Source organism: Sinocyclocheilus anshuiensis, unplaced genomic scaffold, assembly GCF_001515605.1.
Source record: "Sinocyclocheilus anshuiensis isolate Anshui unplaced genomic scaffold, SAMN03320099.WGS_v1.1 scaffold1287, whole genome shotgun sequence".
Classification (NCBI taxonomy): Eukaryota; Metazoa; Chordata; class Actinopteri; order Cypriniformes; family Cyprinidae; genus Sinocyclocheilus; species Sinocyclocheilus anshuiensis.
The window spans coordinates 544,438-560,459 of NW_015539958.1; the positions used below are offsets into that span (position 1 = coordinate 544,438).

Consider the following 16,022-nt stretch of genomic DNA (forward strand, 5'->3'; position numbering starts at 1 on the left):
CACACACACACATACACACACACACACACACACACACACATATATACACATACATACACACACACACCTATACACACATATATATATATATATATATATACACACATACACATACATACACATTTGTGACAGAAAGGAGTCACCTGCTTTGCACTATAGATTTGTTCATGTTTACAGTCATTGGCTACTTTTAAGATAAATTTGTATATGCTGATGTGCATGTTCTTTGTCATCTTGTGGAAAAATGTTTCCAAAAATTATGGCATTCTGTTTGTGCCAAAATAATTTCTTTCATCTTACTGACCCCAAACTTTTGAATGGTATATATTTTCTTAATGCACAATCTTGGTCTTGTTATGGACAATTTGTGAGTGCTTGTTAATCAAAAGCAAAATGTTTTTATTTTGCAATCATTCATCAAAACGTGCTCCACCACTGAAACAAATGTATTTTTTCATCACAAAATCTTACGTCATGTTTTCACCCACTGGGTTCAGTCGGGAACATAATGGCACCTTTTCACAATCCAATCAACCCCGATGCATATAATCAAGTCATGTCCTATATATTTGAGTTGCGAAAGGCATTATGTTCAATGGGTATATCTTCAACCAAGATATCGAGTGAATGTGTTTGTGCAGTTTGGATTGCACGTGTTGTCCAAACATAAATGAAAGCACCGAGTGCTTTGTTTTCCAATATTGCACATTGTCTTGCAATATCTCTCTCTCACACACACAGTCAGAAACACGCATGCTAACACACACCTGACTGTTTGTGGAGAGCTGGCCTGCACAAAAGCCAGATAGAGGTTGATTGAACACAGCAGATGTGAAATTACCCATACCCCATTTGGGCCAATTTCCTTGTCTTTTACTGGCTGTTACTGGCTATCTGAAGAGAGTCAACATCCATTCAGTCTCTCTTTTGCACACATTCGAATACACAGTCTACACTCTCCCTCTGGTCTCTCTTGTTTGACATTGTAAAAAAAAAAAAAAAAAAAGCCCAGTCTACCTGATCATTAATGCACAGCTTCTTCGAAGAGAAAATAGGGTCCTATTAACTATAGAATAGGGAGAATAAAAGAAAATAAGATTGACAGGGTGCTTTTCATACAAGCCTGAGAGAGATGGACAAAAGGAGGAGGAGGGGAGGGAGAGACAAAGAGAGCAGGACAGACAGAAAGACTGAAGGAAAGATGGATAGACAGTGTGACTATGCCGATAATGACAGACACACACCGCATGTTGTAGACAAATAAATGACGGCTCGAGTGTCTTCTTTCCCTTGACTTCTTAAAGGAATAGTCAGCTCAAAAATTGTTCTGCCATTAATGACTCACCCTCATGCTGTTACTTATTCTGTAGAGCACAAGATGAGGAATTTCACGCTTCATAGTTCATTGAATCTACAAAAAAGACAAAACACACACAAAAAAGTCCATATGCACTGCTGTATATTCCAAGTATTCTGAAGTCCTGTGATGACTTTGTTTGAGAAACAGACTAAAATTTAAATCCTTACTCAGTGAAAATCTGTCAATCTGTTAAAAGCCAAGGAGTGAAACTTACAATATTATTTATTTAAAAATATTATTTATTTAGGCTCTGTAAAGCAGTCTTGAGTTTTGAAAAGGTGCTATACAAATAAAACGTATTTTTAATCCAAATAATGAATGAATCATTGAGTTGGGTCTGGCTCTCTTTTTCAGTGGCCGCGTTTCACACAACATGAAAATCAAGCTCAAATGGAGTTTTTGGCCAGCGAATGACGGAGATCTGTGTTTTGCCTGTCAGTAGAACGACCGCATCTGAGGCAGCATGTGCATCGCATACTACGCTTTCATCAACTTTTACAGGTTATATAACGTTTATTGTAGCTATATGGGTGCTTAGTTTTTCTTGTTGTTTAATATACTTGGCCAAAATCTCATGATATAAATGAGGAAGCGCGATATGCACAGGATATTTAAAACGTACAAAAAGTATATTGGCTACAACTAGATGGCAAATAGCCTACTTCTCCACTCTTCAAACACACAAAAACATTAGCCTTTAAAGACAGTGTTTGAGTAAAGAAAACGCTGTACTATTCAAACGGCAGTTATTTATTTACCCCTGCATTGCAAAAAAAGCAGAGCTCTGTCTCCTCCTGTGCGCGGCGCGTCAATCTGAATGGAGGCAGGGTGAAGTTACGAGGTTTCGCTGACAGTTTGAGGATCCAATGGCGTTTAGTGACAAGCGCTTTTAAATGGTTTTCACTGGTTAAATATTTGTTAAACCCTCAAACACACGAGTAAGACCAATAGCACTGATTTAAAATAACATCAAAATATAAGAGAGATATGAAATTTTCCACAGGACTGGGCTAGGTTATGGTGACTGCCATACGGAAATGCCCTATATGGGTTCTCAAGGTATCAACTTATTTAAGTTCAATTCTCTTCAAAATAAAGGTTCTAAAAACGATGCCATGGAAGAACCATTTTGGGTTCCCCAAAGAACCTTTCAGTTAATTTTTATTATAAGAATTTTTTTTTTTTCCTCAGTGTGAAAAATTGTAATAATCTGATAAACCTTTTTCTACTATAAAGAATCTTTCGCACAATGGAAAGTTTCTATGGACATTAAATATTCTTCACGGAATCATAGATGCCAATTTAGAACCTTCATTTTTAAGAGTGATGATCCAGTTGCAACGGTTCTTGAATTATCAGCTCATTAGAGGAGAAGAAAATTAGTGAATACAAACCTAAACTTCAGTTTGGCTTCAAAAGACTTAGCACATGAGTCTTAAACCACTTTATGTTGTTCTTTTAGGATCTTCAAAGATTACTATGATCTGAAAAAGACATGTTAACATTCTTCAAAATTCACTTTTTGAGCTACATGAAATAAAAGCAGAATAAGGGTTTGGAACAACATGAAAGTAAGTGACAATTTTCATTTTTGGGTGAGCTATTCCTTTAATCACTCATACAGTCTCTCATTGTCTTTTATATAGTAAACTATATACAGGTTCAGCATGTTGTTAGTGTGGTCAGACGTTTATATATAGACTGAAAAAAACAGTTTACAAGCTGGACACAAAAGGAAAGCATATGCTTCTGAATTGGTCAGCTTTTGCATTTGAGCATGAGTAATTAAAAACCATGTTTAGCTACAACAGAATGAGGAAAGGAATTTTGGAAATATAGATTTATTTAACGAGACATGTCCGTATTTACGTTCAAAGCTGTTTTATAATCCTTTTGAAGTGACCATAACTATCTGTTGGGTAAGAGCTTTCATAACATTTGGTTTCGATTACAGAGTCTTTGTTGGACTAAGAGGAATGTCTCTCAGTCTCTATATGTGTGCTGAGTCATTTTAAACTGACAGCGGGAGGAATATTTGGGTTTGCCTTCTTGGCGGAGTCTATTCATCCATCTCCATTCCTTCATCTCTTTTGCACCTGGGTCTCTATGAACACACACACACACACACACACACACACACACACACACACACACACACACACACACACACACAGGAAGCACTAGAGAGCGACTTACACAAACAGACTTAAACACACCTATGAACCCTGCTGACATGATTAATCCTGTCTGATAAAGCCAGTCCAGAGCTCAACACACACCAACAACATCTGTGCCATGTGCACTTATGTACATGCTGTAGTGTTGCCTATATTTCTGACCCATAGCTGTTGCTAGACTCTATTTAGGGTCTTTCAATGTAACCCTCCATAAAATCTGTAGTTAAGCTATGTGATCTCTCCTCATGTTTGCTGAAAACAGTGTCTACATTAAACTGTCTGACACAGCTCACTGAAATACTTGATTCTGATTGGTCAGTAGCAGCATTTAGTGGTCAAATATTATTGTACACTAAACTGTATATTGGACCGTTGCCCCGTCAACAATCCGTAGGCCTACACAGAGTTAGCTAGATCACATCTCTTTCTTCTCACATAATAATGTCCATTTATTTGTTTAAGTGGGAACAGACAGATATTACAGACAGTAATATTTGCTCTGACCGCTAAAGTTACAGTCATGCACAGGTGATGTACTCACAGAAAGCAAAAAATATAGGCATGATGAGAAAATCAACATGCTACATAAAGGAAGACTGTGTTAGCAGAGAACTGAATTAAAGCTATGTCTGTACATCTGTGATTCAGCTCTTCCTGTCTGTCTGACAGAATTTTAGCTTTGACTTTGAATGTCCTTGCTAAAGTCTGTGTAAATGAGCAGCATGTGTATGTGTGTGTGTGTGTGTGATTTGTTCTGCGGGCATTGTGTATGTGTTTAAATGTGTGCTCTGGGCATTGCTGAGGCACTGATCCATGCAAAACCACACTGGCACAACACTACCCTTTATGTCAACCCCAGGCCTATGGCTCTGGCTCTCTTTTGCTTTGATTACATTTAACATTACAATAACACATGAATATTTGTTCAAAGTTCGTCCGCCATCTAATTTGCAGATACTTATTTACTAATTGCCCAGAGAGCCAGTTCCACTGATTCCGCTGATTCCTGCACATTTGATTACATATATAGGCCTACAATACATATATAATAAATATAAATAATATATATATATTTTCTTGCCTGAAGACCTTGACGCACACATGGAAAAACAAAGAAGTGTTTTTTCATATAATATACACATCAGCATAATGTAGTTGTGCTCTAGGCTAATTGTTCATAACATTGTCACAACGAGGTCTTAACATGGCTCTTTGTATTTAAAAGAAGAAAGAAAAAAAAAACCCTGAGCACCTGACCTGACCTCCTGGACATCCAGTTAGTTTTGAACCCATGTGCAGACTGAAAGAACACAATGGCTAAGGTAGATGAACTGTGAACATAATAGACCAGTGCTTTTCAAAGTCCGGACTCCGGTCCGGAGGGAATTCAGTCCGGACCCCACCCAATTTCATATTTCAAGAACACTAATTATTTCCTACTTTGATAAACGCATGTTAAACTTGTAAATCCTACGTTTAGTTTTTTAATGTCTTTTTGGAGATGGTCCGAAATGAAAGCGAAGGCGAGATATTGAAACTTTTCCTTCATGACATTTGTTGTCATGATATCCAGTGAGCGTATGACCTTTGACATAATCGGATGACATTTCACCGCTAACATGAGTAATTTTTTATTTATTTATTTTTGTTATCACTTAGATTATGGACATTTGACTTATAGCAGTGTCCAGTGTTTCCCATACATTTAGTTATTTGTGGCGGCCCGTCACAGAATCAAAACTGACCGCCACAAATAGATTTTCCAAAAGGATTCTACTTCGTTGAATAAACTGAGCACTGCACGTTTCAAAATTAAAATGCAGCGCGGGTGTTTTTATACGAATGTATAATTGAAAAGAACCGACCGTCTTCAGAAAAGCTTTGCCGTCATTTTCATTTCGTCTTTCCTAGGGGTTTGTATTTGATTACAGCCGTTACCGGGGAAACCGCTATATCTCCGCTCCAACAGCGCCTCCTGCTGGCAGAGAATGGATGTGCATTTGCAAGTCTGGGAGAAACACTGGTGTGTCAGCAAACATAAACAAAAAGCATGCTTCAGAACGGTTTTGAGAAGGTGCTTTGAGCCATGTATTATTACTATGAATTAGGCTACTACTACTACTACTACTACTACTACTACTACTACTACTACTACTACTACTACTACTACTACTACTACTACTACTACTACTACTACTACTACTACTACTACTACTACTACTACTACTACTACTACTACTACTACTACTACTACTACTACTATTACCATCTTGTGCCCTGCAATAATCATTTACTCAAACTCGCTTTTATGAGATAAAGGGGAAAAAAAATCGGCCAAAAAATCAGCATCATATATCGGCCATAGGCTGCCCTGATTTCTAAATATCGGCATCCGCCAGAGAAAAACCCTTATCGGTCGACCTCTATTGCTGACACTTAAATTAATTGTTTTGCCACTTTTACACTTTAGTTTTTCAAAAATAAATAATATTTGTTATGCATGTTATGTATGTTTATTAAAAACAAGTTTTGTAATAACCCAGTCCGGACCTTTGACACTGATGAAAATTCAGATTTGGACCTTTGAATGTAGACTTTGAGAACCCCTGTAATAGACTAATTACTTTTTTAATGACAAGCGTCACTTACTTCCTTCTCAACTTACAGGTTTGGCTAAACCCTAGAACAAACCAAAGAGTGTTGAAACAAGGCAAATCGAATGTGCAAATGAGAACTAATTAACTAGAGAAATCTGACAACAATTAACACGACCGGAAAGCAAGACTGCTTGGCGCCATCTAGTGGTTTACGCTAAATACTATCAAAAATCAATCAGAATCTCCACATTTTGAAATATATCTACGACTGTAGTCTTTCCTCACACACAGGTTCATAACAGTAAGTATCCACTTGAGTAGCAACTACAAGGACGAAAATACATCAAATACAGTGCATAATTGTTTTATTATACATTCTGAAAAATCATATATTCTAGATGTGATATACAGACTCTCATGTGGTAATGCAGTAATGTAAAAAGGTCAGACATATGGCAAGACATTCGTTATACATATTTTCTTGTTATGTTTTGTGAGAAACATACTTAAGTGCTATAAACAAACCTGTAAGCAGTCTGTAAATGAAGGCTCACAGATTTTGAAACATGTTCATGTTTCTCCTCATTTGTAAGTCACTTAGGATAAAAGCATCTGTTAAATGAATATATGTAAATGTTCAAGCAATCTGAAAGCGACAGTCTGAGCAGACTAGAGCTCAATGAGGGCCATTAAGAGCTTCAGATAAATGTAGAGACATATTGCACATTAATGTCAACAATAACTAATAATCTGAGCAGCACAGTCCTGATCCCAGAGATGGACACCAGAATAATCAATGAGATTGTTAAAAATAAAAATACCATCAAAGCACACACACACACACACACACCTTTCTCAGACAAACGCAAATAAAACTCTTACACGACAGAAACTACTAAGTAAACAATTTAAAACTATATTTTGAGTACAGACAGATATATTATATGGAACAGAGATTCCCAACTGTATTTTGACACTCACAACCAAGCACAAAATCATCTACTGCCCCCAACATCCATGAACAACAAAGATGGATAATCAGCATGATCAGGATGGATCATTTCATATTTAAATGATGCTAAGTAGTTTGTAACTAACAGCAATCGATGGCCTCTTGCAGTACCTCCATTACCTACAAGTAGAAAACCACTGGTACACAAGTACTCACTGTAGACAGAAAATCTGACACAGTAAGTGTTTAAGAGTTTAAATGGTGTGTCTGTCATCTAAGTCTAGGTCAGGGAAACGGCTGCTCATGTCCTCAAGAAAGTTGAACTCTTTCACCTGGAACTCAACATCCTTCCACTGCTTGGGAGTGGATTTGCCTCCAGGAGTCTTCAAGGAAAAGTTTTTTATTTTTAAGCAGGGGAGTATTACCACACTCCTGAACCTAATCTCCATTCCCCAGTCCTGAGAAAGAGAGAGACGGAGGGATGAAGAAATGTAGGTCAGTATTCTTAAGGACTTCTTCCTGTGTTTAGTTGGATACATTTATTATACAACATGTGATTTATTCTTCTTCTTCTTTTTTTTTTTGAAGTGTAAGCTAACACTATCTGTACCTTTCCACATTTGTTGCAGCTGATAACCTGTCCAGGCTCCCAATCTTCAAAGCTCCTCTCCAGAAAGACCTGCCCACCTGTTCTATAATGCCTCCTATAAAGTATAATTGTTTTTGATCATGGTAGGGACCATTGACTTCATTCATTCATTTTCTGTCCCATAAGCTATCAATCAAACCCATTTTGCAAGCATATTTTGATTTTATACATTATTAAGACATTAAGTATGTTTATTACAAATGGTTTTATCATAATTTTACTATTATGCACTCGAGTAATAAAATGTGCTTCTAAGAATATAACATAAATGCCACTACCATTCAAAAGTTTGGGGGAATTAAGATGTTATTTATTTATTTTTTTAAATTAAATTTTATTTATTTTTATTTTTTTGGAAAGAAATTATACTTTTAATACTTTTATTTAGCAAGGATGCGTTAAATTGATCCAAAGTGACTTTTTCTTTGACAAAGTGATTTTTATAATGTTACAAAAGTTTTCTATTTCAAATAAATGCTGTTCTTTTGAACTTTCAATTCAACAGTGAATCCTGAAAATAATGAATGTATCACAGTTTCCACAAAAATATTAAGCAGCACAACTGTTTTCAACATAATAATCAGCATATTAGAAAGTAGGGATGTAACGATTCACCACGAGCCGGTTGAAAATCGATACAAATATGTGACGTTTCAAATCGATTCGTTGAGATGTTAAACGAATCGCGATACATTTGGGGGTTGGAGTTTATATGAAAGTATCTCTGAGGGGAACTGACTGTCTTTGGAAAAGTTTAGATAGTATTTTCTTTTAATGTAGTCTCTGTATAATTCATATTAAAGCAGCGTTCATAAGCGCTGCTCTGCTTTGTTTACAGCGGTAACCAAGGAAACGCTGTATCGCTGCTGTTCCATCAGCGCCTCCTGCTGTCAGAGATTGAATCTGCGTCTCATTCAGAGCTTCTGCTGTTTCGCGCAGATGTTTTATGTAGTATAGTTTCACAAAACTTAAGTCAGAGCATTCCGTTTTTGTTTTAAAATGTCAAATTATGCAATCTAATTTAGATTTAAAAAAACTGCTCATGCTGCATGTATTCAGCATCTTTGTTTGGATTGTGATTCAAATGCAGTGGTTGCCTCTAATTTTGAATGGAAAGAGTGCAGGTAGCCTTTGTTTACATTAAGAGATTTTTGGTCTTATTTATTTGATTAGATTTAGGGTTTGTTTTAAAATTTCAATTTAGTTTTGTTATTTGACATATTTCTGTTTCACAAAGAAATGTGCAGCATTTGTCCAAGCAATAATAAAAGGACACCTTTTCATTTATAATTTGTCTTAAATCTAATTTTGACAATCATGAGAAAATCGAATCGTGAAATCAGTATCGTGAATCAAATCGAATCATGAGTTGAGTGAATCGTTACATCCCTATTAGAATGATTTCTGAAGGATCATGTGACACTGAAGACTGAAGTAATGCTGCTAAAAATCTAACTTTGCCATCACGGGACTAAGTTAAATTTTAAAATAGAATCAAATAGAAGCTGTCATTTTAAATGATAATATTTCACAATATTATTGCTTTTACTGTATATTTGATATAATAAATACAGCCTTGGTGAGCATAAGAGACCTCTTTCAAAAACTTTAAAACAACTTAATGACCCCAAAATTTTGAATGGTAGTGTACTGTATTTCATTAAACACTCTCCTCAGTTGCACATTTTTCAGAATTATTTAATGTCTATTTGGTCTGTGATACTGACTGTGATGTATTCAGGAATAACTCACACAAACTCAGGGTTGATGTTGACATGGTGTGTATTTTCTATTTTTCTTAATTCTTCTCCACTGCAGACAGGCAAGAAGCATCCTCTGCATTGAAACTGAGCCTGACCAGGACTATAGCGTTGCTTCCTCTCATCCTTTTTCCTCTCGGCCTGGATTCGAATCAGAACAGCGATTTGTTGGAGCTCGGATATCTGACAGGAATAAAGAACCAGAAAAAAGACCTTATGGTAAAATGTGAAGGCAATGGAATATGAATACTTCAAGTTTTTCTATTATTTGACATGAATGCGAAAATGAATTGCAAACCTTATGTCTAAACTCTCTGGGACTCATTTGCTGCACTTGGTCAATAGCTTTTGCAGTCAGACTTTCTAGATACTCATTGATAAGTTCCCTGCGTAGATCACGCCCACCTTCTTCAGCCACCACTGAATAGACGCTGTTCATAGCTCGAGCCCGCCCACTGGCCTGCTGCTGAGCAATCTCATTGGTCAACAGCCCGTAACGTACAACTAAGTTGCATTCTGGAATATCAAGTCCTTCCTCAGCTACACTGGTGGAGATGAGGAGGTTGAGGACTCCAACTCTAAATTGTTGTATGGTTTCCTTCTGTCCATTCTAAGCACAAACACAAAAAAGCAGACAGAAATAGGAAGTAGAGGAAGTTATAACTAAATTCAGAATTAGTCTGTTTTTAGTCTGTAAATACTGTATATTAGATGTTTGTCTTCAAGTAAACATGACGAACAAATGCTTTTTAGGGAAACCATTTGAGACGTTTTCTTGTGTGAAAGTACCTGGGTCATGTGATTTGCACCTGTACCCGCTCCAGTGAGAATGCCAGCTTTGATGTTGACCCTCAGCAGCGCAAGGTTGGTGTTCACCCAGTCATAAAGACAATGGGTGCCCCTGCGGGTCTTTGAGAAAAGGATACCATGAGAGTTTTTGTCACTAAACTCATCCAGCAATGTGCGTTGCAAACGGGCCAGTTTGGGGTTTTCGTAGCGGTCATCCAGTGCCAGCAGTTTAAGCTCCATGCGGTTCTCTGAGCAGAAACAGAAGAGCAGGATTATCTGTCATCATTTGAGTGATTGGTTCAGATTTTATAAGCTGATTGCTAATAACAAAGATTTTGCTGTCAACATAGACCACCAATAAAGGGATAGTAATCTGAATATGCACAAATATAACCGAGATTTATAAGCAGAAAGCAAATTTATCAATGAATAATGACTTTAATTTCAGCCTGTTTCCCTCAAAAAGTTATCGTATGACTTCACAAGACTTGGAATATAGTGCACAAATCAAGTGGACTACATTTATGGTGTTTTTTGCACCGATTCTGGCCAATAATTATTTTCATATTATGGTAGATAACCAATGAATTATATTAAAATTCTATACTATTTAGCCTAAATAAATTAAAAATGAAACACAAAAAACTAAAATCAATGGTTTTAAATCCTACATGTGAATATAGACATCACAAAATGATAAATTACAGCATAAAAATTATAATTAATTTTGAAATTAAATAAAGATTGCATTTAACTGTGTTAATAAATTATTACTATTTCTTAAATAATAACTTTGAGTGTTAGATGACAGAAAGGTAATCTAAATGTAATAAAAGTAAATATTTATTAATGGTCACACTTTATTTTAATGTCTAAATCTCGCTATTAATAAACCATTAACTACGACTTTTGACTCAAACTACTAATTTGCTGCTTATTAATAGTTAGTAAGGTAGTTGTTAAGTTTAGGTGTTGGGTAGGATTAGGGATGTAGAATATGGCCATACAAAATAAGACATTAATCTGTGCTTTATAAGTACTAATAAACAGCCAATATGTTAATAATAGGCATGATAATAAGCAACTAGTTAATAGTGAGAATTGGTCCCTATATTAAAGTGTTACCTTATCAATATATTTAAATATATAATATCAGCAGATATACAGTGGGTACGGAAAGTATTCAGACCCCCTTCAATTTTTCACTCTTTGTTATATTGCAGCCATTTGCTAAAATCATTTAAGTTTTTTTTTTTTCCTCATTAATGTACACACAGCACCCCATATTGACAGAAAAACACAGAATTGTTGATATTTTTGCAGATTTATTAAAAAAGAAAAACTGAAATATCACATGGTCCTAAGTATTCAGACCCTTTGCTTGGCTGCAGTATAACAAAGAGTAAAAAATTGAAGGGGGTCTGAATACTTTCCGTACCCACTGTATCTAATACTGACTGATGAAATACAAAAAAAATGTAACATTGGCCCATAACCACTGTGGTGCCAATATATTTTTGTCCTTTTTGAAACTTAAAGGTCCCCTGAAATGCTTAGAAACACGCAGCGTTACTCTATGTGTCTTTATAGTGTAGGGGGCGGGCGCTTAAGATTCTTGAGAGCATTTGATTGGACAGAAAGTTTGATGAGAAGCTGAAGTACGATGTGACGTCAAAAACAGCCCTTCAGCTTCCACTGTATGGAAAAATAGCATGCAAAATTTCTCCATCTGTGTTATTATTTGTATGTGTGAATGAAAGTCATACAAGTTTGTAACAACATTGAGGTCAGTTTTGGGGGGTTAACTGTCCCTTTAAGAGAATCACAATAGTCAACAGCACAGTAAACAATCCATACCATCAAAAAGTCCCTGGAGAAAGATGTCTGTCCCATCCAGCAATTTAGTTTTCCGTGAATTGTAGAACTCGTCTAGACCCCGGAACGCGTCCACCATGCGAACAGTGTCATTAATGAGAAGAGCGTCGTTGTATTGCCGCAGGTGCAAAGCACACTGAGCAATCAGTCTGTTCTCTGTCTTTACACCTGACACACAAACACACCATCAAATCAAGTCATGCCTTTGCAGGGGATTGAGAATGTACAACTTACAATTGTAGTGTCAATAACCTGTTTTTTCTAGTTCCACCACGTCAGCTTCATATTCCTGGGTGCCCATCTCTCGCAGGCTGCGACTCACCGTTGACGGCATAATCTCATGAATCATCGACATCATTGACTTCAAGTGGTCGCCAAATGGATCCTGTTGCGCACACAAACAAACATACACACACTTATTGGTCTTGAATATTTAAGCAGTTTTATAGAATCACACAATCTGAAAGCACACAGAGGAAAGTACCAGAGCTCTTCTTTCAACAATGTCATAATGCTTTTTGGGTCTGGGGACGACTTCCTGTAGCACTGGTGTAAAATTCTTGGTGGACACAATTACTGAGTCCAGATTGGCACAGATCTGAGAATGAGAGAGAAAAAGAGATTCTTTCATTAGTTCACAGCACAAAATAAATTAGTTTTCATTTGACCTGATGTTTCTATTTGTATTAATGTCCATTATGGGTCATATATCTGATATTAAATCTTTGGTGTGAGTGTGGGCAAACATGACTTGAATTGAATTTTCAGCTTTATTACCCAGTCCTAATGTGTACATTTAAACACACCTGCAGTACATGATCAACAGCTTTATCCAGTTTCCTATTTCCTCCTGTACCAGGTGATGCGGTGAGGCCCAAAATCTGAGGCAGATTCCCTTCTTTTCTCAATTTCTTTTCAACATAGCGGCCCATAATCTTATTATAGACACTCTCTTTTTGTGTATGGTGACATTCGTCTATTACCAGCAGGGTAAAGTCTGAATAGAGACGAATGAAGGGTATTGTTAAAATTGCATATTAGTACGTCATCATGTTTTCGACTCAAAACTTTTACAAAATCAATTAAATGACGTAGTCAGTGAATGGAAATGCTTAACCTTCAAATGATTGTCTACCTTAGAAGATCATAATAAATATTGAGCCGTTTTAATTTGAAGCCTTTTCTGTAAGGTTTTCAACCTCAAAAATGTTTCAAATTATGGTTTATGTGATTTCGTAATTGTACAGCAATTAACATTAACATCAAAATTAAATATACAAAATATTTATGTATAACAAACAAATAAATAAACAAACTATCCCAGAATGGGTCAAAGTGTTGCAGATTTAGCCTAAATTAAACTGTCGCTTAGAAGGTGCTACTTGGTTTGTAGTTACTGATAAACGTATATTTTTGGGTTAATAATTAAAAATAGTGAATTGTTCAAATAAGTTAATCAAAAGGTTTTTACATATTGGTTTGTATACCAATTCAACAGATTATTATGGTTAGTTGTATGGTTTTAATTGTTCAATACAACCAAGAAGGATGCAATAGTAATATATGTGCAATAGCAAAGGATAGCAAAGCCTCAAAACAATAAAGCATGGGAATTGTTCCTCTAATACTTGCAAAAAGCCAACCAAAGTGTACCGTATTCATGGAAAAAGTCAAGTTTACATTCATGCACTGTGTGTAAAACTGTTGTAAGGCATTATATATCATGGTGTGTCATGCAGAATCATCTGTTACCAGTCAGCTCCACGTGTTTTTCCTCCTCCATGTTAATCAGGGCATTCTCCAAGATCTGAGCCGTGCAGATGACCAGGTCTGAGGCCTTGACTAGACGCCCAAACAAGTCTTTCTCATTACTGTCCCCACTGATGGCTGTTATCTTGCATCTACTCTCAAGATAAGGCTTGAATTCTTTTGCGAAGTGCTGGTCAACTAGATGCACCTGAGAACAATGGATATGAAAACTCTACATGTAAATCTAAATACAATGAGAGTAATAATGCACAGAGCCAAAGTGATAAAGCACAAAACTGGCTTTACCTTGTTGACGAGCACTGCCACTTTGGCATTGGCTGTGGTCTCCAGGTGATTATGAGTGACATAAACCGCAGCACGGGTTTTTCCTCCACCGGTGGGCAGCCAGATGATGCTGTTCTCCCCTCTGAGCGCTGTCTGCACCACCTCTTCCTGGTACGGTCTAAGGTTGAAGTCCATCTACAATCAAACAGTCAGCAAAACACGGTACAATAATGATAGTTATTTACGTTGTCAGAAATGATCAGCTTCGTCACCACACATACTAAAATGGTTTGACTGAAATGACTGACGCATTTCCTGAAGCTTCGGGCACAATAATGCATCTGATTAGTCATTTTCTGGTGGAAAAAAAAGGTACTCATACATTCAGATCATTACAGATTAACCAATGTAGTGCGATTATGAATAAACCGATCCAGTGCCAATCGGAAGATACAGTAAGAAACAGGTTTAATAAGAATTGTGGAAACCAGAGAGAATGTTTTAGAACTTTTCTTAACTTTTATAACTTTCTCATAAGCATTTAAGGTGAAATGTTGGTAGTTTCACCAATAATCTCTGTTAAAGGGTGAGTTCACCCAAAAATGAAAATTTTGTCATCATTTACTCACCCTCAAGTTGTTCCAAACCTGCGAGTTTCTTTCTTCTGTTGAACACAAAGGATGATATTTTGAAGAATGTTGACAACCACACAGTTGCTGGTAGCCATCGACTTACATAGTAGGGAAAAATACTATGGAATTCAACGGCTGCCAGGAAATGTTTGGTTACCAACACTCTTCAGAATATCTTCTTTTGTGTTCAACAGAACAAAGAAACTTTGGAACAACTTGACTGAGTAAATAGATGACAAAATTTTCATTTTTGGGTGAACTCTCCCTTTAACAACTGGTGGTCTAATCATAAGTCTCATTATTTATAATTAATCTTCAAACGAATATTCCATGTTAAAAATGTCAAAGCTACTACTTTGCTTACAGTTTTAAATGGAAAGACTATAAAGGACTATAAACTAAGATCAAATAACTATATCTGAACAGATCAGTATGTTCACTCACCTGTGCTGCCATTACTGTAGTGTTGAGGGGTCTATGAGCTACTTTGAGAGGCTGAACCTCCTCTGGTCTTTAAAACGGTCCCTTTTTGAGCCTGCTGAGCAGAAAACGAAACCAAAAACAGAGAAAGGGTCCGACAAGAGGAGATGAATGACATACAACAAAATAGGGGCCAAATTCAACGACAGCAGGCATCTGTGGACTGTTAGTAGAAGAAATAAAATAAACTTTTTAATGAGTTGTTTCTGTCAATTGTTATCAGAGGCTTGTTTTTCTATGATTGCCCCTTGGCACAGCAGTGATGTGGACTGAAACAGAATTTGATTCGTAAATGTAGAGAGCAGAAGCTGGAATGAGGGCAGAAGAAAGTAATAGAGAGAGACCTAAATGGGGCCCCATTTGGCAGTCAGTGATGTTGGGAAATCAAAACTGAACGATTGGCCTGTCATCTGCCTGTTAGTCATGCTCTGATCAAAACAAACACATTATGGAAACAGACAATATTCAATTAAATAAATAAATAAATGCATTGTTTAAAAAAAAATGTAAATTTTTTAAAATAACTTCTCAAGATAAAAAAAAAAGATTTTTCATCTTGTCTATATCTTACTGACCTTAAATAAATTACCCTATTTAATTAAAGATTAGAATTGTCAAAATATCATAAAACACATTATAAATTACACCCACCCACACACATGTATATTAATAAATAACTTCCCTATAAACTCCATGTACTCCATCTCATTAATAATT

At 36.3% G+C, this 16,022-nt stretch overlaps 1 protein-coding gene across 1 annotated transcript; it reads right to left on the minus strand.

Moving 5' to 3' along the window:
- Window positions 1–6,501: 6,501 nt before the first annotated feature.
- LOC107687009 (probable ATP-dependent RNA helicase DHX58) lies at window positions 6,502–15,363 on the minus strand. The gene is made up of 12 exons (XM_016484149.1): window positions 15,270–15,363; window positions 14,215–14,388; window positions 13,912–14,116; window positions 12,966–13,156; window positions 12,644–12,757; window positions 12,412–12,544; window positions 12,142–12,327; window positions 10,285–10,532; window positions 9,794–10,105; window positions 9,488–9,678; window positions 7,697–7,790; window positions 6,502–7,544 (listed from the first exon to the last, which is right to left on the minus strand). The coding sequence occupies exons 1-12, from the start codon at window positions 15,279–15,281 to the stop codon at window positions 7,341–7,343; spliced, it is 2,064 nt and encodes a 687-aa protein (XP_016339635.1). The 5' UTR covers window positions 15,282–15,363; the 3' UTR covers window positions 6,502–7,340.
- Between the last annotated feature and the right edge of the window lie 659 nt (window positions 15,364–16,022).

Excerpts from the sequence above, each read along its gene's own strand:
- LOC107687009 (XM_016484149.1), bottom strand. Across the intron at positions 12,758-12,965 it reads CTGTTGATCATGTACTGCAG|ATCTGTGCCAATCTGGACTC; the intron begins GTGTGTTTAAAT and ends TCTCATTCTCAG. Across the intron at positions 7,791-9,487 it reads AACATCAACCCTGAGTTTGT|GAGGCATTATAGAACAGGTG; the intron begins GTGAGTTATTCC and ends TATACTTTATAG.